The sequence below is a fragment of the Rhamphochromis sp. 'chilingali' genome, assembly GCF_963969265.1.
Source record: "Rhamphochromis sp. 'chilingali' genome assembly, chromosome: 12".
Taxonomy (NCBI): Eukaryota; Metazoa; Chordata; class Actinopteri; order Cichliformes; family Cichlidae; genus Rhamphochromis; species Rhamphochromis sp. 'chilingali'.
In genome coordinates, this window is record NC_137939.1 from 2,338,519 (window position 1) to 2,363,195 (window position 24,677).

Consider the following 24,677-nt stretch of genomic DNA (forward strand, 5'->3'; position numbering starts at 1 on the left):
ATCCTTTGCCAGTCGGTCACTGTCGCGGTAGCAGCTTCAGGGGCGTCGATGGGAACCACCGTGCGGACAGATTTATGACACTACTACGCCACCTAGTGTGCGAGGGGAGGAGTGCAGCAACACTTCCGCTCAGTACGATGGAAACCACCACAAAGGTGAGCAACAAAAAAGTACACGTGTCAAAATAAAATAAAGAACACTTCAATGTGAACTTACAGAAGCTAATAAATACTAAACTTTTCCTCGTTGCCTAAAATGATATCTAATTTGAAGGAATGCAAACTTGCTATTAGCCTACTACTATACTACTACTACTATTACATTCGTGCAATCTTATAATAAACATAATAGGCTATTTAATACAGTTTTCCGACGTTAACATTCTCCTTATTGGGCTAATAGAGTCATTCAGTCGAATAGGGCCATTAAAACAATTAACTCAGTAGATTGGCTGCTGAGAAAGACTAAAGGGTTTTTTTAGGTTAGCAAAATAGTCAAATAATTTTCATTACATGTTAAAGCAAGACACTTCTTCCTATAATAAAATCCATGATAAATCCGTTTATTATTGTTGTTGTTGTTGTTGTTGTTGTTAAGAATAAATTAGAAATAAAGTAAATGTTTGACTTGATGGCTCGTTTGTTTTTATTAAAATTAGCCTATGTCTAGGGTTACTTTAGATATTTAAGCAAATAATAAAAACGTGTTTGCGGCATTTTTTAAAGTAGAACGGCTGGTTTTCTACACAGTGGAATCACCGGGAGTCACGTGCATTTGTGCTTGTGATCTGAAACACTTGTTAAGCGTTAATGCTTTGAATTGCCACCGAGGGGCGCTTTCCACAAGTTACCTCCATACGCGCCTGCTTGTTCAAAGCTAATGTTCAACGACTGCACTATCGACAATTTGTTGTCCCCAACCAATTTAGAAACTTATTTTAACTATTAATAATAACAATAATAAGGCATTGATGCAATAATTCACCCTCACACGCAAGCCACGGGCAAAAAAAAAACAAAACGCGAATATATCACAAGCGCACAGGATCCACATTTTGCTGAAATTCCAATTTTGACAAATGCTTTGTGTTCGCACGTGGTCTCCTCAATGAGCATGTTGTTCATAAGTCCACTCGCGCGTCTACATTTTCCCCTGGCACATGCGCTTTGGACTTGGCATTTGCATGATGTTTGGCATGTCTCGATGTTTACCATCCGTTTGCGGCGCTGCTTGTCAGAGCAGTCACGGTGAGCCACGCCTCTTGTCCATGTGCTCCATCCTCCAATCTCTCCATCCCTCCTCACCACACGCTCTGTATTTTGCATAAAATGTGTATCAGTAGGGCAGCGCTCTCTCCGGCACATGCACCGCGCACATGTAGCGTGGCTTTACTGAACACACACCACACTCGAATAAGCGCATCAAACTCCCCTCAGCCCCGGATCCCCGCCAATGAAAACGCACAAGAGCGTGAAGGAGAGAGAGGGAGAGACGGGACTCCGCTACATACAAAGAGTGAGCCAAATCCTACACAAACAGCCACAACACAAGTTGGGGAGAACGGAAAAGGCGGTCACATTTCCTACTCACCTGCAACGTGATTGATGTGGGTGTTTGTATCAGTGGGTGTGCAGCTTGTGTCAAGTCCGACAGTGTGTTCAAGGATATGCTGACTCCACTTTCCTGGAATTCGTGAGAATAGTTTAATCTTCGGTCGTGCAACATCACGCGCGCTAGAGCTAGAGGTGCAGTACTCAGAGAGCAGAAGGTATCCAGGTATCATTGGTGGAGACCAGTGTGACTAATTCAGATCTAACAGAAAAGAGGTGCCATCTACTGAATCACCTACAGATTACAGAAGAAGAAAAAACAACAACTTCACCACCACTGGACTCTTTCCAATCAGTGCTTCCTATTTTTGCGCTCTATGGAGCAGGTGTTTTGCGCAAAACTCTTTTTTGACTTTCTCGTCTGCCTTTAAAAGACTTTTGCTCCAGTCTAGTGACGTGACATTCACGGAGGTCTGCTATCAAGTTTATCCAGAGGTTTAATCATCCACAAGAGAGAAATGGATAACAGCCCCGGCGGTGGTAAGATTCTATTTTATGTTTGGCGTGCTGCAAATGTCTAGCAATGGTGATTATGACAAAAGTTAGAACTGAACGACTGATGGATATTCATTCATGTTGGTACCAGCGATCAATAAACGATAGCAATTCAGCTCGATTTGATCATAATGTGTTATTAAGTGTAAAACAGAGCTGATTTTGATTGAAATGAAGCAGAGCTTAAATGAATACATCACAGAAATGCGATATCCCACTGCTTTAATAATTGTGCAAACCACTGATTTATTTATTTATTCATTCATTTTTACTTGTGGCGATTTTTTTTATCATTACATGCAGCAACGAGTGGATGAACTTTAATTTTGAGGGTTTTGTATTTTACTCATTTCTGAGCTGAGTGGTTTTAATTAAGACTGTGAATTTAAAGGTCAAACAAAACCCGATTTTAAAGTAAAACTTCATGCAAAGCTACCAGGACGTTGCTGTGCATCGTTCAAATGTCCGAGCGCAACAACGCCTGGGAAGGTGAGCCGCTCGGGACTGAAGGGAGGCTGGCCACTTCCTGTTTCTCCCCACGAAAACAAACTCACGTGGAGTTACAGTATGTTGGCCGGCACTGTAATCATAATCTGTCATGCCAGAATTTAAACTGCAGCCCTGTCATATCATGCAGAAAAACACTGTTTGGCGTAGGGGGCGTGCCTGTTTTCCTTTATCAAAGCCATTGCTGGAGTGCCTACAATATAAAGGCTGATAATGGAAGGACCTTTATCCGTTAAGTGGTATTAAGCAGCGTTTTCTCGAGATCAGTCAAGGGTGCACATGCTCTCTGCTTCCCTCTCCTAATTGACGGTGAATCATTTACAACAGCCACGGTCACGTTCTGGCACAGGTGATGGACGCACCCTGTGCAATAGAACTGGAAACGAACCCACTAACTGTGTTATGACTTTGAGATTTCACTGATAAAGTGGGCCAGAGTAAATAGATGAATAATCATATATTAGCTGTAGTATTACTCAGCCGATAAAAACAAAGATTGGGGTGCTGAGTTTTGTTGTTTGTCTGTCCAAGAGGCAGAAGCAGTGAAGCAGAAGGTTTTTCCAAAAGTTTTTATATCTTTATTTAACTGTTTACTTATATTTTTCTTATTTATTTGTTCAATTAATAAAATAAAATGTCTTTAATGACATCCCACTTTTTCCTCATTTTGTAGCCCTTAATACTTCAAATGGTAACCACATTGGCTTGACCTTTAATATTTCAATAATGTTATTGGGACCAAACATAATTAGATTTATGAGTTCAGTCATCTAAACAAAGCTATAAACATTATTATAACCACATGCCTCCAATTGCCAAGGCTGTTGAAGAATGAGTTACAGACTGAGTGAGTGAGTTGTTGCATGTGAAGGAGGCATTCACCCAAAGGTTAATGCAATAATTTATTCATACATAAAAGATCTTATAACTCAAATAATAGACCCAAATTCACGATATATAGCTTAGCAGGCTTGTTATGTAATACTAGTAAACATAATGTAGGGGAGTAGGCTACAGTCAGCTGGAACAGGTTACACAGGGCCAATTATTGGGGAAATATAAATCAGTAAAAACTAATATTTGGAGCATATAATAACATACAAATGGTTGGGAACGCATTGGAAAGTATTTATCAACATTAGTATTCACATCAGCTCTTTTTTTTTTTTAAAGGCAGTTGGACCAGGGTGTGGAAGTCAGAAAACGTTTTATGACACCTGCAATGACAGCTCTGTAGCACTATAATAGTACATAGCTACAATGTTTGCTCGCATTTAGCCGTCAAATGATAACCAGATGGTGTAAGCAAAATTGGAGAAAAAGAAGAAGTTCTATGCCCTTCACTGCTTAACTTCAGGGACTTTAGTTTCCTCTCTAAACCGTCCTCTGGCACGCCCCTGGTGGAGATCTTCTGCAATATTTTCAGCATCATTAAAGTATTCAAACCATTTTTCGCCATTGGCTGTAAAAGAGTGCGTTGGTGCTAAGGCTGACTAACTGGCACAAACATTCAGACAAAAAGCCCCGTTTTTGTCAACATTATGTCCTCAGTGCTTAAACATTTGCTAGATAGTAATCCAACCCCATTATTTTTGAAGTATGGGGGGAAAATAGGCCATATAAATAGGCTAGAAGACGTTTCAAACTCAGGAAAAAATGTGTATCCCAAAGTAAGACACCTGTGTCCTCAAAAATATGAGTAGCCCTATCACAATATAGGCCAATTTCTTGTCAGCAGCCTGTATCGCTGCACCACTCAGAATGGAAGATGCTGAGTGGTGCAGCTGACCTGAGTTACAAGTGAACCAGTCCTCTGGTTATAAATTAAGACTCAGCCAAATAAAAGAAAACAATTACATTTAACATCCCAGGGCATGACTAATCACAAACAGATGGATTTTGAATTAAACGTGTTTCTATCTTCACGCGAATTTTCTCCGAGATACTTTGGTCTGGTCACACACTGACACACAGTTTTCGCCCTGCTGTTTTAAACTTAGTTGCACCGCCCGGCTGTGCTGCTGCTGCTGCTGCTGCTGCTGGTGCGCGGTCAGACCACCCTGCCGCATAACATGCTGCTCTATTTAATTTGGCTCTTTAATTATAAGCCTCTGGCGGACTGTAGAAGCTCTGGCTCCCGGCTGGAGCGCACGCTTCACATCTTCCCGGTGAAAGCCCTGTCAAAAAGCCCTCCTCACGTGGCTTCCCTTGCAGAGCCGCGTGCGACGCGTGAGATATCCGGGCCCTCCTCCTGCCGCTACCCCGCTCTCACGGACGCTTCTGTGTTGACGATGCCGCCTGCGGTGGTGGTGAGGCAGAGCTTGGTCAGTGGGTCAGCAATTCCACACGTTAACTCTTTTCTCTCTGGTCACGTTTCCCCGCCTCATGCACCACTTGCTTCTACTGAACACCGCCCCTCCTTTCATTTAAATCAGTGCGAGCTTGCAGTGTGGTACAAAGCTGAGTCGATTTTGATTCTGCAACATCTGTCCCCGACGAATCGGTTCAGGGCACTCGTGCATTCATCGTGCGTTTGGAGTGGAACGTGACTGTTAAAATGCTGAAAGCTTGCATAGCAATGAAACCGACGCTTTATCAAGACCACAGAACAGACTGAAACAAGACAGGATGTTACACGACGAATCATATTCTTGGGGTCTCTAAAATAGGCCATAGCCACCCACTGTGATACTCTAATACAGCTCGCCCTCTTAATTGCATGAGCCAGAGCTGCTGTGTGATGCGGCACCAGTTTCGAGAGAGCTGCTAGAGGCACATAGACACAATTCTATCAAGTTCCTGCGATATTGACCTACTTTCACGAGCCCGAGGTAACAAAGTCTTCTGCAAACAACCCAAGTAGAAACTGTGTTCAGCATAGCACAAACTCATTTCATTGGCCGCAGAGACCTGCATATTTTCTGTTTTAGAATAATACTAATAAAAAAAATAATATTTTCCCAGAAAGTCGGGATCTATATTTAGAAACTTTACCCCCAGGGGAAAAATTATGACTGTAGTCACTTTAACTGTGCTTCTATCCACTTCAGCCAGTGAAAGTAAGAGATAAAGAGGGAAACAGAAGGGAGAGAGAGACCGCCTGTGGAGGATCCAGTGCTCACGTTTCTCTGCCTGCTTTCTGGTCCCAGGCAGATTAGCGTTTGCACGGGTACACTAAACTTAAGATGGGCAGTGACCGCGTCCTCAATTGATGCTGTCTGCGTTGACCTGAATTGTGGGAATCTTGTGCACGTTGTAGCAAGGTGCATGGAAATCCTCTGAGTACGTGGGAAATCCTGTGCAAGGCACAGGATCAGACAAAACTGGAGTTTGGTTCAGGTGCTTTAATATGGCATGTAGCCTTGCAGGAGTTGCATTACCTGTGTTTGCAATCAGTAGATCAATACATTCCTGTATGTATTACAGATCTTTAATAACCCTCCTAATGGACTATTTGCATAAGATGAAAGATAGAGTTTTATCTTTTAAACGAAAATCTATGTGTAGAACAGAAATGAATTACAGCAGCACTTCACAGCCTGCTTGGACACTTCCTGCACCACTATTCAAAAGCAGAAACGGATTATTCATTAACAGCGTTCACAGTACAGTGGCTCGGGAGGGGGTCATTCATAAACACAAGGCTACTGTACATGTGAGTCTTCAGGTGGACATGCAATGTGTTTGGGTGGAGTGAGTCGGCGTGGACTGGGCATTCACTGTCTGCGTGTAGGCTCACAAGGAGGTGAGGCTCAGGTCTGGTCTGCTGGATCTGTCTATGACTCTGGCATGAGTCAACAAATCCTCCAACACGTGCTGGTGGAAGGATTATCAAAACATTTGCGCTAAACAAATGCTGTTCGCAGCAAAGGGATCGGTCTCCAGGCACATTCAGCGAAAACCAGCGTGCCACTCTCAGCTGCATGTGCAAGTTTGAAAAAAAAAGAGTTTTAAGTTGGAAACATATTTTTTAGACTGCTTTTAATACTGAAATAAGTGCGTACAGAGCCTAATTTGTAATCTTGAATGTGTCTCTAGTCGACTCTGCTGCACACTGCCTTGTTATTACGGCAGTCCAAACCACAAAATCGAGGTTTTACCTTTGCACAAAAAAAAAAAAAACAGAAAACAAAACAGAAAACAAAAACGTGACTCACATTCTTCTACTGTGGAACGACAGTAGCAGAGGCTCGCTGCTACCTCACGCTCAGTGAGTGAGGGTGGCGGCGGTTGGGGGCTGTCCCATTCAGCGTATGTTTATAAACACAGATCTGACTTCAAATTGTGTTAGATTTCAACACGAGACTGCGGATTTGGTTCGGCCAGTAACCGTGTCAGGAGTCCACGCATGTGAGGCGGCGGTCAGGTGTCGTGCTGTTAGCTGGCGCTGGGCACGGTGCCAGGGGAGCGAGGCTATTATTGGAGCGGAGGAGGCAGCAGACCCCGCAGACACGTGAGGTCGTGTCTCCGCTCATCCACAACGCCTGACTAGAAGTGAGAGAGCGAGAGAGAAACGAAAGTTCGGAAACAGCCACAGTTGAATGACAAAAAAGAATCCGCTAATATTTACAGGTGCTTTAAGACTGCATGACGCAAGAATTATTTTTAAGTGATTCTTCTAGTGTACGTCTCTCTGATTCGTTGCTGTGCCATCGGCAGTCTTTTTAGCGCCCACTTTATCCTCTTGAGCGCACCATTACGCCTATTACACTCAGCGTGCAGCGACGTCGCTGCAGATACTCAGAGCCGCTGTCCACAGATTGTGCAACATTACATCACAACACATCCACATCTATAAAGTAGCCCTGCAGGTTTTCTAAGCAATTATGGGTAGCCAGATTTTTTTTTTTTTTAATTTATAAATCATCTAATCCAGCCAAATTTAAACAAGGCTATATTTTTTTAAAGTCTTTTTATGTGAACATCTCCATTCTTTCTCTTCAGGAGGAGTAATCCTGTATGCTGGCTCCTCTGGCAGTGCCAGTCCCAGCCCTGGCAGCCCTTCCAGTGGATACCAGACACAATCACCTTCTTCACACTCCCAGCCCTCATCTCCAGAGGAGGTTACCTTCACGGAGATTGGGGCATTGAAACAAAGGGCAGCTGGGTGCAACACTCCATCCTCCAAACTGGTGTTCCAATTCCCAGAGGTCTATAGTGGCCCCTCAACACCAGCAGCTACTCCACAGCATTCCTATGCACACCCCATTGCGGGGAAAAGGCCATGCGGATTCCCGGGAACTTTCACCAGTAAGTTTTCCTAACTATCGATATGCATAAATATTTATTCCTTCATATACGTATGTGTGTGTTTTTGCAGCTTATCTCACAGTTCACTTTCCTTCCTCAGAGACAGGTGGAATGGTCTTGCTTTGCAAAGTCTGTGGCGACATTGCATCTGGTTTCCACTATGGAGTGCATGCATGCGAGGGATGCAAGGTAAGGCAATAATCAGAAAGAAATGTGAAAAAACTGTGGAATATTTCATATATGTGTTGATTTTTTTGTGCCCTGGTTTCACATGGTATATATGTAAACATGTCTGTTTGTGTCAGGGGTTTTTCCGACGCAGCATCCAGCAAAACATCAACTACAAGATGTGCGTGAAGAATGAGAACTGTCTGATCATGCGGATGAATCGGAACCGGTGCCAGCACTGCCGTTTCAAGAAATGCCTCTCTGTCGGCATGTCAAGAGATGGTGAGACATCCTGACATATTTTTATTTTATTTTACTGAAATTTCTCCTCTCGCTCTTCTGCCAGAATACCACAGTGCTCTGATTAGCCAAAGCAGCAGGGAAATGGGCACACAGAAAGTGGTGCAGTACTGATATGTAGGTCTGAGTGAAAAATGTAATGCAGGAAGACTTTTGAGGTCATCATGCCAGTAGCTCAGTCACTCAGTTTGTAGGAAGACTTGCACCTGTCTTGCCCTCCTACTTTGTCACTGCACTGCCTGTAAGTACCATCTGGCTTTGTATCACTCTTTTTAAGTTACTAAGTGTCTTTCTGCTGCCCTTTGCAGCATCCACCAACACCTACCTCTATGCTCTTGTTCAGTGCAGCCCCTCCCCCTTATATGTACCCACTATGTTCCCTCAGCTCCCCTTACATCTCTCCCTCAGACAGTGATTTATGAGTAGAGGAACCTTGAAGTCCCTAAAGCTATCTATCATCGGGAAAACTGCAGCAAACACAGGAATTATTTTAGGAAATTGGAACAGGGTCAACGTGATTACCTTGTGTATGCCCATAGAACATCTTACTGCAATTAATAAGGGACAGGGCAACAATTAAGCAAGGGATGCAGAAACCATCGTTATGACAGAATTTTTCAGGCGTAACACTCCTTTCACCTCATTCTGGCTCTGAAAGCTGAACAGTGATTGATCACCTATCACCACAAATTAAGAAAACAGTTGGGCTGACCTAGAAAAACAATACAGAATCAGCCCTATAGTGTACTCATACATCATGACCTACTTGGTGTAGTTTGCCTGTTTTCTTCCTCTCAGTATGGTTTCTGCTTATCTCCACCCTCCAGTACTCTGCATTGCCTAATCTAGTAAAGAGGTTAGTGTTATTTCTGCATGTGCTTGACACTTTTGGTGCACAGCAAAGAAAAGAAAAAAAAGACGGTGGCAAAATGCATCCAAATGAGAGAACATTCAGGTTGACCCTCTTACGGGAGATTTTTGAATGCGTTAAGGACCACAACCTAGAAACCCCTTTTTGCTCAGTTTCAAGCATTACGAAAACAGGAAAACCGCAGGCAACTGACTGCAGCCCACAATAAATAGTACACCCTGATTTCACACCAGGCAGCTGTGTGACTCTGGCGCTGCAATATAGGCAAATATTGAAGTCCGTTGGCATGGTGGCACACTTTTCTTCCCGTAATCAGACAGAATACAGGAAAGTTTCTTTAGGTTTCTTCCTTCTGGTTAGATTTTAAAATGCCTTTCAACATAATTTGCATATGCAGCTCAGTAGTGTGCATTTGCTTCTTTTTAAACCATGATGACAGGGATTAAGCTCATGTTACGTTATTGGCCACATCCTCATCAAGTTACTCTGCAGATTACAAAAGCTTCTTTAGTATATCCTGCAAACTACTACTACAACTACTCTTGATCACTCAGTTTTGCACAGTTATTGTCATTCTGTTTTTTATTCTAAATTGTGGTTGTATGCAGTATGCAACTGATATATATATAAATACATATATGTATACACCACTATACCACTTATATGCTTTATAAAAGAAATCGCGTCTGCTCTACTTTCAAGTCTTTGAAGATGTACCATTTTTATCTAACACACACTTCTTCACTTGCATTCGCTTCCTGGTGACATGCACTACCCAGAATAGAGAATACAATAACCACAACTTGCTCGGTTCAGACCTTAATCCTCCCTTCACCTTAGTCAAATCTTGACCTTATAATTATATGATTTACATGATGAGTACTTTTGTCCCCAAAAGGGAGGCAAGTCCTCACAGTTTGACAGTATGACTGCACAACAGGAGCGCCACGCACACACAGTCATTTTCCAGCATCGCCATCCCTCGTGTCAGTCTTCTTCATGCTCTCACTTCTGTCTCCTCAACTCTTCAAGCCCACCACTCTCATACTTCTCCTTCTCACGATCTCAGTGCCAGTGACATCATGCCGATGTTGCCCCACTGCCCTACTTACAAATGGAGGGAGGGAGCAGTAGAGGAAGACGATAGTGGTGGATAGAGGAGAGGATGAGGCAGATGGCAGCAGGGGGTCTATAAATAGCCTCTCCAGCTGATGGTTACTGTGAGAAGGGGGGTGGGGGGGGGGGGGGGGTATGGATGAAGAAAAGGAAATTTTCATCTCCCCACTTGTGTGATTCACCTTGAAATCACTGTAAACAGTTTAAGCATGTTAAGCTGCGAGTTTTTATCTCTTGATAAAAATGAATAAATCTATGAATTCATTTGTAACTTTCGTTGTTGTTGAGCTGCTGATTTGGATTATTGTATTTGATCAAATAAGAAAAAGGATTACCATTTATTTAGAAAAAGACAAGAACGGAGAAATGAAAAGCACAAAACAAACATTTACTGGGATTGCCCGTGCTGTCGGTGACAGGAACCTAACCTTTTCTCTTCTGCTTGTATCTTCCTTAGCGGTGCGTTTTGGCCGTATCCCTAAGAGAGAGAAGCAGCGACTTCTGGATGAGATGCAGAGCTACATGAACAGCCTAAATGAGTCGGCTGCCATGGACATGGACTCCCCTTCAGTGAGGGAAAATCCCACCAGCACAGACGACGGTACCTCAAAAGAGGCCATTGGAGCCATTTCCAGAGCCTATCGTGACATCTTCACCAGCAACAGCAGCAACCAGGAGCGAGCATCCAAGTCAGGCAACATCATCTCCAACAACAACAACAACAACACATCTCCCTTTTCTCAGGATGGCAATTTTCCTCAAGTTTCATCTCACCCCTCCTCAGCTCAGAGTTATCAGTCTTGCCCAGTTACCCCCGCCAGTGTATGCCCAGTCTCCTCTAATCACAACCAACCTGCATTTAACAATATGGACAGCAATCGGTATACCTATTTAGTGTCATCAAATCAGAATCACAACAAGTCAAATGCTACAATACCTCAAAGGGGAAGCTCTGCCAATCATGACAGTTTCCGCATTGCAGGCAGTACCCAAAATCAGCCCTCCTGCCCATGGAAGTTAGCTCCAGGAGCTAAAGTGCTGGTAAGTACAAGACGCTCGCTGAATTAGGACTGCTGTATGATTCATTATTCGACAAGCTATTTATGACTTGATGTTTTTTGTCTTTTCAAAGGCCTGTCCTCTCAACGCGTGCCCTGTGTCAGGGGCAGAACGCACAAGTCAGGAGATATGGGAGTCTTTCTCTCAGTGTTTCACCCCTGCTGTCAAGGAGGTTGTAGAATTTGCTAAAGGCATCCCAGGATTTCAGGAGCTTAGCCAACAGGACCAGGTCATGCTGCTAAAATCAGGCACCTTCCAGGTAATGACATACATTTTCAGTTATACATTTTGGTAATGATAAATGCATCATAATGTGTCCAGATGTGTTTTTGGCTAAAGCATTTGTCTCACGTTTATCTTTTTGTTTTCGTCTTTTTTCACCATTTCTTGCGTGTTAAGGTTCTGATGGTGAGGTTCTGCACCTTGTTCAATGCTGGGGAGCATACAGTGACATTCCTGAATGGCCAAACTTACCCGCTGCCCACTTTGCGTGCCTTGGGCATGGGCTCTCTGCTGGATGCAATGTTTGAATTCAGTGAGAAGTTGAGTTCTCTGGGACTAGAGCCTGATGAAATGGCTCTCTTCATGGCCGTGGTGCTGGTCTCTGCAGGTTAGAGAACAACAGTTACAAATGCTGCACCGCAGTGACAGTTCGATAATGAATCCACAACGTGCTAACTGTTTCAAATCACTCACACCGGTATGCTCTGTGTTCCTCAGACCGTTCCGGCATTTCGGACACGAGGGCCGTGGAGCAGCTACAGGAGGGCCTTATCCGCGCCCTGCGTTCACTGATCACTCGCCGTCGTCCAGATGATACCACCCTCTTCTCCAAGCTGCTTCTGCGCCTTCCAGACCTCCGCACCCTCAACAACCTGCACTCTGACAAACTGTTGGCCTTTCGCATTGATCCTTAAGAAGTCCCCTCTTTCACAGACTGCACAGGAAAAAGACTATTTCACACAGAAAAATACACAGTACATACACACATACAGATATTATCTTCCAAGGGCAGGACTTCCTTCAATATTGAGGAACAAGGAATTGTGCAATTGATGAGTGTTGTTTTGAAAAGGATAAATGAGGGCTACATACATATTTTGAATTGCTGTTGATCGTCATGCAATGTTTTGAGAGGAAAAAATACAATACAATAACAACAAACTCATGTACACGCATAAACCTCCACACCACTTGAGAGACATTGTTCAGTTAAAAAGAAAAAGATTAAATCATTGTGTAGAGTTACTAGCACCGTTCTGGAAAAAGAAAAAATCATTTGTGCACTTGCTCATTATATCCTGTATACTTAAGAATAAAAGCCAGTTCACTTCTGTTTATTCCGCAAGTCATACAGTATTAACAGACCATCACTAAGCAGCCGCTAAATGATGGATGTTGTATATGAAATTTTTTTTACTTAGGGACCACTGGTAATGATTGACCATGTGTCAGTTTGTGTTTAAGAAAAAGGGAATCTGTATATAATACATAGTGATACCTGAAATGTTAAGGCACTTGTGTGTCACTGTTTTACAAACATGCAATCTGCATCAGTACTGGAATGGGATCCCTGCTTTAACCTGCACATGACAGGATGCAGTCTCTTTCTAAGTTTTGACTAACCTTCCAGAAAACATTTGGCTCACCTTGAATTTAAATGTGTCATCGTGATAAGACAGCACGATTATAATATTATTTCACAAAAACATAATGTCTGTCACTGTACCGTATCACATCTAGACCGATGGAGTGCACATGGGGTTTTGTAGTTCCTGTGTTTATTTTTTGTTGCTGTAAATATTATGTTACCCAATGTTGATGTATCGATTATTGAACTGATATGATGGATCAGACATATGAGTTTGGTGTAATGAAGAAGAATGTAATGACCTTCCTGTATTTGGTGGGGATCTGGCTATGCCAAGGGAGCTTTGCTCAGGAGAATGTGTAGTAGGGATTCTCAAACAGCTTAGACACTCCTCCTGCTATATTAGATGATGTAACAAACCAGCATAATCCCTGAAATCACCAGCATTCACTCCACATGCACCCTTCCTCTGGCCCCAATGTTTGTCATACAAACACAAGAAATATTTTCTTTGGGTGAGAGATCTAATTTGATTGGTCATCTCACTGTTTGCTTGTTTGATTATGGCTGATTGAGCACATCTTGTACATTTTGTACATTTTTCTTCCTAAATAGAAATGATACAATGATATAAAGTTGGAATTATGTATTATTCTGCCTCTGTGTCTTTTTTGTAAACATTTGTGTGGGAAATATCAGTTTAGAAAAGAAACATAGGCTATGTTGAGTAATTAGGCCCGTAGTTGTGCAACACTGTACACTGGCAGTATGCTGTGAGTGTGTTAACCAAGTTTATACATTGTGCAATTATGTGAACGTTAGATAATTTATTGCTAGCAGACTGCATTAATAAATTAGGCTATTATTACATTAGCTGTAAGCAACTTTACAGTACCTATGTAGACTGTCAATTGCAATGGAAAAGATAGATTATAAATTTGCAATACAAGATGTCTAGAAGCACAACCTTCTCCCCAACAAAGTGAAGTAAGGGTGCCACCTTCTGGTAGAATAATGTACAGCGGATCCCGGAAGCGGATGGTGTGCTAGCGAGTGCTCACTTCCACGTATCATTTGCTGTCACTTAATCGCTTCACATGCCGTCATCGTTTTAGCCTCAGTAATAATAATATGGGACCACTGTTAAACGTTACGGTAAGCTCTGTCACATAAAAATGATAGAATAGAGCAAACGGGGGGAAGCCAGCACGAGCTGTTCATATTAGTGGCAGGTTAGCTCACAGGCTAGCCTTAGCTAAACAACAATAGCATGCAGGTACATCTGTTTGCTGATAATTATCTGCTTGTTTTGAGCGACTTAACTGTCGTAAGTTAGCGGTTTAATCATTGACGTAGGTAAGATTGAAGTTACGGTGCCATATCTACCTGGACCTGTTGTTGTTGTCAAAATGTTTTGGGTTTTTCCAAGTTAAGCAAGAATGACGATGCCGAGTTCCTGACTCATGAACACTCGTCTGTCTGTAATATTTTGGCCACTTTGTCTGTCCGCAGGCGCTGAGAAACAGAAAGAAAAGTGCTGCAAATCCCCCGAGACCTCAGCTTTGACCTCCAGTGGGAGCATTTCATGACAGCATGTTGGTGACAGCGTATCTTGCCATAGTTTTCCTGCTTGCCCTGTGCGTTGGCCTCGAGCTTACGGCACGCCGCGTCACCCCACCTCAGTCCACCCCTACAGCTGTAGCCAACCCAGCTTTCCGTGGCTTCCAGACAATATTCCTCAGGGCATACCTTCTGGCTTTGTGGGCAGACTGGCTCCAGGGTCCTTATCTCTACAAACTTTACCTCCACTACAGCTTCCTGGAATCCCAAATAGCCATTTTGTATGTATGTGGTCTGGCCTCTTGTGTTCTCTTTGCTCCTTTTGCAGGCTGGCTCCCTCAGGCTTTGGGCCGCAGGCAGACCTGTCTTCTGTTCTGCTTGTCATACTCTGCTTGCTGTCTCACCAAGCTTTCCAGAGACTACTTTGTTTTGATTGTGGGCCGCATCTTGGGGGGACTGTCCACATCCCTGCTAGCAACCACATTTGAAGCCTGGTACGTGCACCGACATGTTGATGTCCATGATTTTCCCAAGGAGTGGATCCCCAGCACCTTCACCAAAGCTGCTACCTGGAACCACGGACTCGCAGTGGGTGCAGGGCTGGTGGCTAACTTACTGGCTGAGTGGCTCCACCTTGGGCCAGTAGCCCCCTTTCTCCTGGCAGTCCCCTGTCTGGCTTGCTGTGGCTGGGTAGTCCTGACTGACTGGGGCAAAGAAGAGGCTCAAGGGGTTCCTGAAGTAGACAAACAGACTCTGCTCACTGGCACTCCAAATGGAGGTGTGACCCATTTGTCTGCAAAAGCACGGTTCTCACGCAGCTGCCACGAGGGGCTGCGCTGCCTACTGTCAGACAGGAGAGTCATGCTCTTGGGGGGAGTCCAGGCTCTGTTTGAAAGTGTCCTCTACATTTTTGTTTTTCTGTGGACCCCAGTACTGGACCCTCATGGGCCTCCTTTAGGAATAGTCTTCTCTTGCCTGATGGCTGCCAGCATGGTTGGGTCCTCGCTATACCGCCTAGCCACCTCAACCCAATACCGTCTACAGCCTGGGCACGTACTCTGCCTTGCTGTGCTGATGGCCTTCTTCTCTTTCTTTATGCTAACCTTTTCCACTGCCCCAGGACAACCTAGACCTCATGAATCCTTTCTGGCCTTCCTGCTCCTGGAGCTGGCCTGTGGTCTCTATTTCCCTGCCTTCAGCTTTCTTCAGGGCAGGGTGATCCCAGAGGAGAAGCGGGCCGGTGTGCTGGCCTGGTTCCGGTTGCCGCTGCACCTGCTGGCCTGCTTAGGGCTGCTGGCCCTCCACGGGGAGGTATCAGGAACAGGTGGAGGGGAGGGTGGTGGGGGCACCAGACACATGTTTGGAGGCTGTGCCGTCATGATGCTGGCAGCTCTGATGGCTGTGGTCAGTCTTTTCACCCTGGGTAGAAATGACACAGATCTGAGACTGGAGGGAAACAGAGCAGAATGGGAAATGTAACAAGTCGATCAGCCACATGTCCACTTTTGCTTGTCTGGTTTAAAATGTTTTATCTCAGTTTTGTCTAACTGAACCTAGAGACATCATATTCAACCAGACTACTTTTAGGTGCACATTTTGCCAAAAGCAGAGTTGAATGAAATTGTGGGGTGTTTTGGTAAAAATGTTTAACATTTTATGTCATGTTGATTCCTTATTGTTTATTGGTTACAGACTTTTGTTAATGTCTTTGGGAACATTTGTCAATGAAACTGTTGAAAACTTGGCTGATACTTTTTGTATCAGTCCACTAATTATTCCAGATGAAGTGTTTCTGTCTGTAGGGATTTCACCTGCCAGAATCCCAAGAAGATTTGGTGATGCTGAGCCTTCACCTAATGCTTAAAGACAAATCTGAAAAGATTTTACTTAAGAGACCTGAATGGATATTTGAAATTAGGTGATGGCTAGTAAGTAGACTAGCAAATGAATGTTAGTGTCTACTATATTTCTTTTATTTCTTCTGCAGTGCATTGGTTCCTGTATGTTGAGCAGGATCTGTTTTGTTTTTTTGGGGCGGGCGGGGTGTCCTTTAAACCAGGCAAGCAGCAGCAGCAGCTTTACTTTGAATGTCTTTCCTGTGTCATCTGCAAAATGCTCTGTTTTGATGTTCTTTATATGGCTCTTTGTGTTACACTTTTAAATAAAAGTGTTTGTAATATGTTAAATTATATTGGGAGGGAGTTCTATTTTGTGGCATATGGTTGTTTTTATAACATTTATTCAACAGGAGTTTACAAATCATTATTACAAATTATATAACATGTCTATTTTGATGTTTTTGAGAAACCGCTTTGATTTGAGTTTTCTTCATTAAAAAATCTCAATTCAGATTCAGTCAGAATCGTTTTAGCTGTTAAAAATACTGATGGTGTGATTTGAATGTCATTGTCAGATGTTGACTAAAAGCATGTTTGACAGCATTCAGATGCAAGAAGAAGAAAGGAAAATCTTAACTGGTGTTGAAAATCTGAAAATGTCACTGTACCCTGCAAACCCCCGCTGTCCTGGTTCTGCTGCAGACCATATTTCCCGATTCGTCTGGACTTCTGTCCTCATAACGCATCATGCAGAGATCCGTACTCCCTATTTTCCCCGGTGCTGTGGTACAGTCCCAGCGTTTCTCTATGGTGCAACTTCATCTGGATGCTGCTAGAACATCCCTGGGTGGGTGAGGGAGGGGGGTGTCTGCTCGAGTCTGAGCGTTGTTTTTGGATTACATCACTGTATCGTCAGAGGTTGGGTATTCAGTCTAAAGAGGCGAGAAGACCACATCAGTCCCAGTCCTTTCTCACAGCTGTCAGTCTTAGTCTCGCCAGACTCCGAGAAATATCCCAATAAAGAAGACCCCACCGCGCTATTGTGTGTTTGGAATACGCACCGGGGCTACCTACTGCTGGACAACACACAGGCATCATGACGCAGGGCAAGGTATGAGCTTTAATGTCGTTATTCAGTTAGGACTTCATTGAGACGTCGAAATCAATATTTTTTTTAATTTATTTACTGTGAATATTTTCCTAACAGTTAATGTGAGTGCCTACCCAATCCATTTAGTCCCATTATTATCAGGTGCGTAATGGCAATGCGGACCTGTAGATGAAACTGGCTTTCGTCATTTTCAGTAATCATAGAATTACTTGAATAACTAATTTTGCGCGATGCACCGTCACATTTTCTGCAGGACTCGAGCGCACGGGGTTTCTCATTAGTGAGAAGTTAATCTACTTAATTTATTTTTTTCTTTTCATATTCAAAGTATTTTTCACATTTTGTGCGCCGTGTAAGTGATACTTTAGCAAATGCGTCACATCACCATGACAACCTTTATTTGTGTAGACCTGGCTGCATGGTTACATCCAGGCGGTTACATCAGTCATTGAGGATTCTGGATTATTATTGTTTTAAGCTTAACACTGCATCTTATTTCTTTAACATCGCCTGTCTGTTATGTTTTCCAGACTAACGATATAGATACGAATGATCCCCGTGGGTGTTTCTTATCTTTAAATATAGATCTTGACAGCTGAAGGCTTCATGCGCGTAAACCTGTCAATCAAAACCTTTTGTAATTCGTTATAATTACAGTTATTAAAACTAAAAATGGGTTAAAACTTGACGTACCCCACTGAAATTGTGACAAGGCAGCCTGACGTGTCCGGTGAAGTGTCAATTATTAAGAGCAGCTGCTATTTGAGCTGAGGGTTAGATCATCGGTACTATGAGCTGAGGTTTCATTTAAATTTAAAGCACCAAATTAAACTTTAATGGGAAAGTGAACATTTTACACTTATATAAGCTGTTGATAATAGCTGTTTACTATTTTTATAAACAATATTTATGTTTTTGTTATTATTATACATTTCTTTAGTCATTACTCCAAATCTTTGGCGCAGTTCATCCTGGTATAGTACAACACCTATCAAAAATCTACAAGTCCTCACTTTCATATCAATATGTATTTTGTTGACATTAAAAACTACAAATTAAAACCCCTTTACCCCAGTCATATGTGATTCCAGATATGGAACCATTTGCACTCAAGATTTAATATTAAATAAAGAGGCCAAACATAGGAGATAGTCAGAAAAAAAAATGGTTTGCTATTCGTTGAAATAGAAGTGTTAAGTTGAAGATAACAAAGTGTTCATCTTGTATCCAACCAGCTGGCACTTGCAAACAAGACCACCAACGGCTCTTCCAGTGGAGAGGCCTTGGTGGCGCCTGCACCTCCGAGCTATGAGGAAGCTACTGCAGGTATGGCTGCTTTTTATCCCTCAAGTCATCTTAAAGAGTCTTCATCTTACATATACTCTTAAATATTTGCCATCTGTTGAATTCATGTGGTAGTGATGGGATTACATAAGCAAATATTGTGATGATCCCTTTAGGCGTCAGTGCTCCTTGCTACAACGATGTTGAGATGCTGACAGAATTCAACTGGGATGATCGCAACATCAGGAGGGTCTTCATCCGAAAGGTATGAAAAAGCTTAATTACCTAAAATGCTTACTGATGATAACACTGTGACTGTGAATGCAGCGCATCACTGATAATGTGTTGATCAAGTGCTTTAATATACTTTATAGGCCAGTACATAGAACAAATACTTTCTTTCTTTTTTAAGGTGTACAGCATCTTGATGATCCAGCTCTTGGTTACTCTCGCGATCGTGGCTCTGTTCACATTCTGGTGAGCGTCTGATGAAAGCAGATTTTTTTTCCAGTATCCTCTCATGTTGAATTGTATAAGCCTCGAATGGTAGCACACTTACCTGAGCCACTCTCTTACAGTGACCCTGTGAAGGACTACATTCAGACTAATCCTGGGTGGTACTGGGCCTCTTAGTAAGTAACACCATCCCTCAGAAGTGTACACTTATTTTGTGTTGGTGTCTCTTCTGTCTAAAGACATATCAAACAATATTCTTGTTGTTTTGCAGCGCTGTTTTCTTTGTCACTTATCTGACCTTGTCTTGCTGCTCTGCACCAAGGTGAGGCAGAAGTTATCAAAAAGGAAATGCACATCATATGGAAACAGTTCACATCACATCAAATATTGAAACACTGGTCTTTGTTTACCCCTACAGGAGACAGTTTCCATGGAACCTGATTCTGCTTGTCATCTTCGTAAGTATATCGCTGATGTGTGTTATCTTTTTAACCCTCTGATGCATGAATTATGAAAGCCTTGGTCAAGATTTTTTTCTTAAGTGCTTTTATTCTTCTCAGGACATGAAAAAAAAAGTTTAACTCTTTTTTTTTCAAAAATATGTTTTTTTATAAAGTTATAAACTTGTCCACTCCAGTGGACTACATGCGCCTGAGCACTTAGCATGAAATACTGTGAATTTACTGTAAAAATTAATTACCTTGTGTTCTATTGTAAATATACAAACACTTGTTTGCTTGTATCCTTTGAAAAACATCTCAGCAATTTTTTTGGAACTTTCAACTCATAAGGCCCCAATGTTTAGACGTAAATAACAAAACCAATCAACAGTCCTAGCTATGAATCCTACACCTGAATATGGCAAACTATCTCCAACAAGAGAAACATTTTTGAGTCTACACAGTTCTATAACGATGCAGGACAGTATTACCAAGCCCTTAGTAGCATGCTGGAAGAAAACACAAACTGACATCTTAGTCTCTGCATCTCCAAACAGTTCTATGTTCATCACACCTAGGCTGTGCAAAAGTTTGCAACGCATCCAGGGCACAATGGCACACAGCATTGCATGCAGATGTATTTGGTCTTCCGTGTGCACACAACATCATGGCACCTGTTTGCATTTTTCACCTCGGTCAGTTGGGGCCAGTGATATCCTGTGGCAAACCTGACCTCACAGGCTACTTTGGTGACTGCTCTCCACTTCACGGGTTGTGGGGTCCCACTGGGTCTTCCTCTTTTGCATTGCTGGAGGGAGAATCTCTTCTCTTGTTACTGACAGTTCTTTCCCATACAAGTTGGTGTTGTATGTTATATTATCAATTAGATCTGCTGGAAACAGATGTCTGAAGAAATCTATGGGATCCTTCCCCTCCACATTCAATTTCCACTCTCCTAGAAAAGGAGGCAAGTCTCCAACCAAGTCATTGTCTTGGACTTTCCAAATATTTTTGCGGGCTTGAGTATGGTCAGGTGCCATGTACCCATCTCCCACAGCTCCCTGATCATACTGACCTTCCTCTTCATCCTGCCCCTCATCGTTCTCACTTTCTGCATCCTGACTGTCTGTGTCTTCATCATCCGTAGTTCCTATGTCTCTGTTCTGCTCTGGCAGCCACTCTCATCATCACTGGACTTATCACTGAACTCATCATCACTGCACTCATCAATGAAATCATCATCACTGGAGCTGGATGGAATTTCCTGGACTATTCTGTACGCTGCCTTATTCTTTGCTGCATTTGAAGTCTACAAAATATGATAAAATAATTATTATAGTAACTCAAACTACAGCTGATCTGCACAGAAATATATATTTTAAATGAGTAGCTTATAAATGTAACAATTATATGCTTACTTATAACCAAAACAGTCCCAAAAAACAGTGAGACAATTTATGACTTATGTTAAAAAAATATAGTGGGTAATGCATGATGTCCACTACAGTGGACACATGGTTAATTGTAGTTTTCTACATATTAGACATAACAATTTCTTATTCCAAACAGATAATATCCTTCCCTAGATGTTACTGCATATCATCATATTTTTTTTACCTGTTTGGCTCTTTTAGCATAGAAGGATTGACAGGATATGCCAGCAGTGGTCGGCAGGGGTGACAGTTTGTCTGCCATCTTTGATTCAGAGGAAATTTACTTGCAGTTGCACTAACTGAACACTGAATTGACCTCAATGGAGCATGGCAGCAGAGAGCACTCTAAAGGCTAATATGCAGTTCCACCATAGAAACCAATGCATTAAAGAGATATGTACGTTTTAGTAGCTGTCCACTCCAGTGACCACTATGCATCAGAGGGTCTTTTTAATAAATATGACCTTGCTTACACATGGATGGGATTCTCTGAACTTTTTTTTATAGCAGTAAGATATAACTCATTATTTTGTGCATTTAAAAGCTGACTTGCAAGTTAACTCTGGAAATCTAACAATAAATATATAGAGTTTTTTTTAAGGTGATGTTATTTGTTATGCTGTTATTTGCATATAATGCCTATATTTTCCGACTGACTGTCCTATGTTACAGACTCTCTCGCTCTCCTACATGACAGGGATGTTGTCCAGGTATATTTTGCATGCCTTCTTTAGATTGTCTTCTTAATGGATTTTATATTCAAATAATTATAGCCAGCAGTGTATTTTCTTTACAGCATGTCAGTTTAAAGTTAGCATACTTTATTTATTTTAGCAGAATAATCCGATCTGTGCCAGTGCTTTTTAGGCCACCTAAAAAAAAGTATCCTGAACCCCCCACCCTGTGGTAACAATTGCATAACATTTTACACGTTTGCTGTTTTAACAGCTTTTATAACACCAAGTCAGTGGTGATGTCTCTGGGCATTACAGCAGCAGTCTGTCTCCTGGTCACAGTCTTTAGCTTTCAAACCAAGGTGAGAAAACCGAAATGCTCTTCTTTCTGTGCACTTGTGAATCTAACTTCCCTGAATCACCTTTTCCTACATGTTGACTTACATATGTCTGGTTTGATGTGCTTTCTTCTTTGCAGTTTGATGTGACCTCATACCAAGGTGTGCTTTTTGTCTTCTGCATGGTGATGTTCATCTCTGGCTTGGTGCTGGCCCTTGTCCTCCCTTTCCAATATGTAAGTGTGATCAAACTAATCCAATAATCGCATAATTTTTCTGTCAGGTAAACACGAGTTAGCTGATTGTACCAGAACAGCCGGGATTTAAGACACCAGACACAAATTTGGACACAACTTCTCATTTAAGGTTTTTTCAGTTGTTATTATTTTCTGTCATGTAGAACAGTAGTCTACTGAAGAGATTACAAACATGTGGAATTCGGTGGTTAATAAAGAAAAAATAGTTTCATCACATTTTTGATTCTTTAAAGCACCTTTTGCTTTGACAGGAGTTATGACACTGTTAACATTTCCTCACCCTTCTGCATGAGGTAGATACCTGCTATTTTCAGCAGTATAGCTAACTCTCAGACATCCTTTGACTCTAGTAAAAAATCTTCTCGACGTATTTTTAGACTACCTAACCATTGTGTCTTAAAAAACAATAAATAACTACACATTTCTTTTTATTTGTTTTAGCAGTTTAATACAGTAGTCAAATAGAGCTGGTTGTTGTTTTGCTTTTGCTTAAATCTACAGTATTTAAAATAGTAAAAATGAATAAAGTCCCTCAAATGAGTACATGTTTTCAAACTAATACAGACTCAACTCCAAATTGAGAACATATAATAAAATATAATGGTATTTCAGCTGATTGCTTATTGTAAATTAGTAAGTGGAATCACAACTAATAAATGAATATGTGTCATTCAGGTACCCTGGCTGGATGGTGTCTATGCTGTGTTGGGGGCTATACTGTTTACCATGGTGAGCATATAAAGAGATGAGCTATTACTAATAGGCCCAGTCACATTTAATAGAACACGTGCAGTAGGTGCCTACAAACAATATAAAAGTTGAGTTATTTGTTTTTGCTTTTTTAAAAATTATTATTAATATGTGTTGCAGTTTTTGGCATTTGATACCCAACTCCTTATGGGGAACAAGCGGTACACCATGAGTCCAGAAGAATACGTCTTCGCCACTCTCAACATCTACCTGGATATCATCTACATCTTCTCCTTTTTCCTCCAGATCTTTGGAACAAAGCGAGAGTAAACCTGTCGACAAGAGCTGCACCAATTACAGAAATGTAGTCAAACATAAAAAGAGTCTTTTAAGCTGTTGTTGATAGTGGTGATGAGGCTCCCAGTTAACAGCTTTATTTATTTATTTTGCCTTATACAGATGAGGTTGTCAATACTTTGTACAAGTAAACACCAATTTCTGGGGTATGTGAGTATTCACACATAAAATGTCTATAACCTTTCCATCGTCTCTAGCATGTTTGTGAAGCCATGAGCCAAACTGTGGCCTATCACCCAGAAACACTCAATAATCAGTGATCATCTTCATTTCATGTAGCGTTATCAGACTGTGAGTGTTCATATAAAACTATATGGGTCTCTTATTGTCATGCTTGCATAGGTATAATAAATTTCCTGCAAATAATAGATGTTGATAGTCATTAGGAGATACATTATGGATGACTCTAAAAAAAAATCTAACTATGCCAAATTCAGTCATTATATCATGGCACTGTTGCTGTGGGTTTTCATGTGGATGACTGGAAGCACAAATGAAACTTTAAAAAGGCTTAAAAGACTTGAATAATTTGCCTGTTTTCAGTCGTATCTATTCTTGTCTTACTACTGTGAATTACAAGAAACCCCACTGTGTCTAACAGTTTGAGGGTAGGAAACACGTTCTCTGGAGTTTGAATGACAATCTAAAAAAAAGATTTATTCAACGTGGGATTTTGGTGTTGATTTCTGCCTTGACTTGTTGATTTATGTTAATGTTATACACTGTTTGGTCAGTAAGATATTACACTATATTCACCTTGTTGTGGTGTTTATGGTATGTCATTGCATTTGAATCTGAACTCTTTTAAATCATGTTTTTTCATGAATAGTACTTAGTTTGAGGAAGCCTTCATTTTCAGCATTATAGTTTTTTGGGGGGGGTCTGTATGTACACTTCTGTAGTTGGTTTGAAGTGGTGAGAAATGGTAAAATATAAACATAACAGTTCCATATGTGCATGGATTGACTTTTATTTTTCATAAGGCCTGTACTTAGAGAGGGATTTGAACGCTATATTTCATAAGATTTGAAGTTTATTTTTTTAAGACAGAAAGAGGTATTTTAGAAAGTGTATGAGATAAAATGTGTAGCGAGCTAGATGCTTAAAATAAATATATAAGTCTTCTAAAGTGGCCTTGGATAACCTTTATTTGATTCCATTGATGCAGTTTCACGTTTTATCAGGGCCCTGCATTTCACGCTAGATGTTAATGTTATATCGGGTGAATGCGTATGACTGTCATCATGGTTCTCTCTGATTAAATAAATTGTG

General features: G+C 41.7%; 3 protein-coding genes across 3 annotated transcripts; all 3 read left to right on the forward strand.

Moving 5' to 3' along the window:
* Positions 1–87: 87 nt before the first annotated feature.
* On the forward strand, positions 88–12,310 carry nr1d4a (nuclear receptor subfamily 1, group D, member 4a). Its single transcript, XM_080899094.1, has 9 exons — positions 88–155; positions 1,998–2,090; positions 7,557–7,862; positions 7,963–8,051; positions 8,168–8,312; positions 10,775–11,358; positions 11,450–11,635; positions 11,776–11,986; positions 12,097–12,310. The coding sequence occupies exons 2-9, from the start codon at positions 2,069–2,071 to the stop codon at positions 12,291–12,293; spliced, it is 1,740 nt and encodes a 579-aa protein (XP_080755220.1). The 5' UTR covers positions 88–155; positions 1,998–2,068; the 3' UTR covers positions 12,294–12,310.
* A 1,666-nt stretch (positions 12,311–13,976) lies between these two features.
* On the forward strand, positions 13,977–16,716 carry mfsd5 (major facilitator superfamily domain containing 5). The gene is made up of 2 exons (XM_080899098.1): positions 13,977–14,122; positions 14,480–16,716. Exon 2 carries the CDS (start codon positions 14,561–14,563, stop codon positions 16,004–16,006), a length of 1,446 nt encoding a protein of 481 aa, XP_080755224.1. The 5' UTR covers positions 13,977–14,122; positions 14,480–14,560; the 3' UTR covers positions 16,007–16,716.
* A 137-nt stretch (positions 16,717–16,853) lies between these two features.
* On the forward strand, positions 16,854–24,672 carry LOC308407456 (protein lifeguard 2-like). The gene is made up of 12 exons (XM_080899099.1): positions 16,854–17,476; positions 18,712–18,802; positions 18,937–19,025; positions 19,173–19,237; positions 19,339–19,392; positions 19,488–19,538; positions 19,635–19,674; positions 21,762–21,799; positions 22,038–22,125; positions 22,242–22,337; positions 23,034–23,087; positions 23,229–24,672. Exons 1-12 carry the CDS (start codon positions 17,462–17,464, stop codon positions 23,376–23,378), a joined length of 831 nt encoding a protein of 276 aa, XP_080755225.1. The 5' UTR covers positions 16,854–17,461; the 3' UTR covers positions 23,379–24,672.
* Positions 24,673–24,677: the final 5 nt, after the last annotated feature.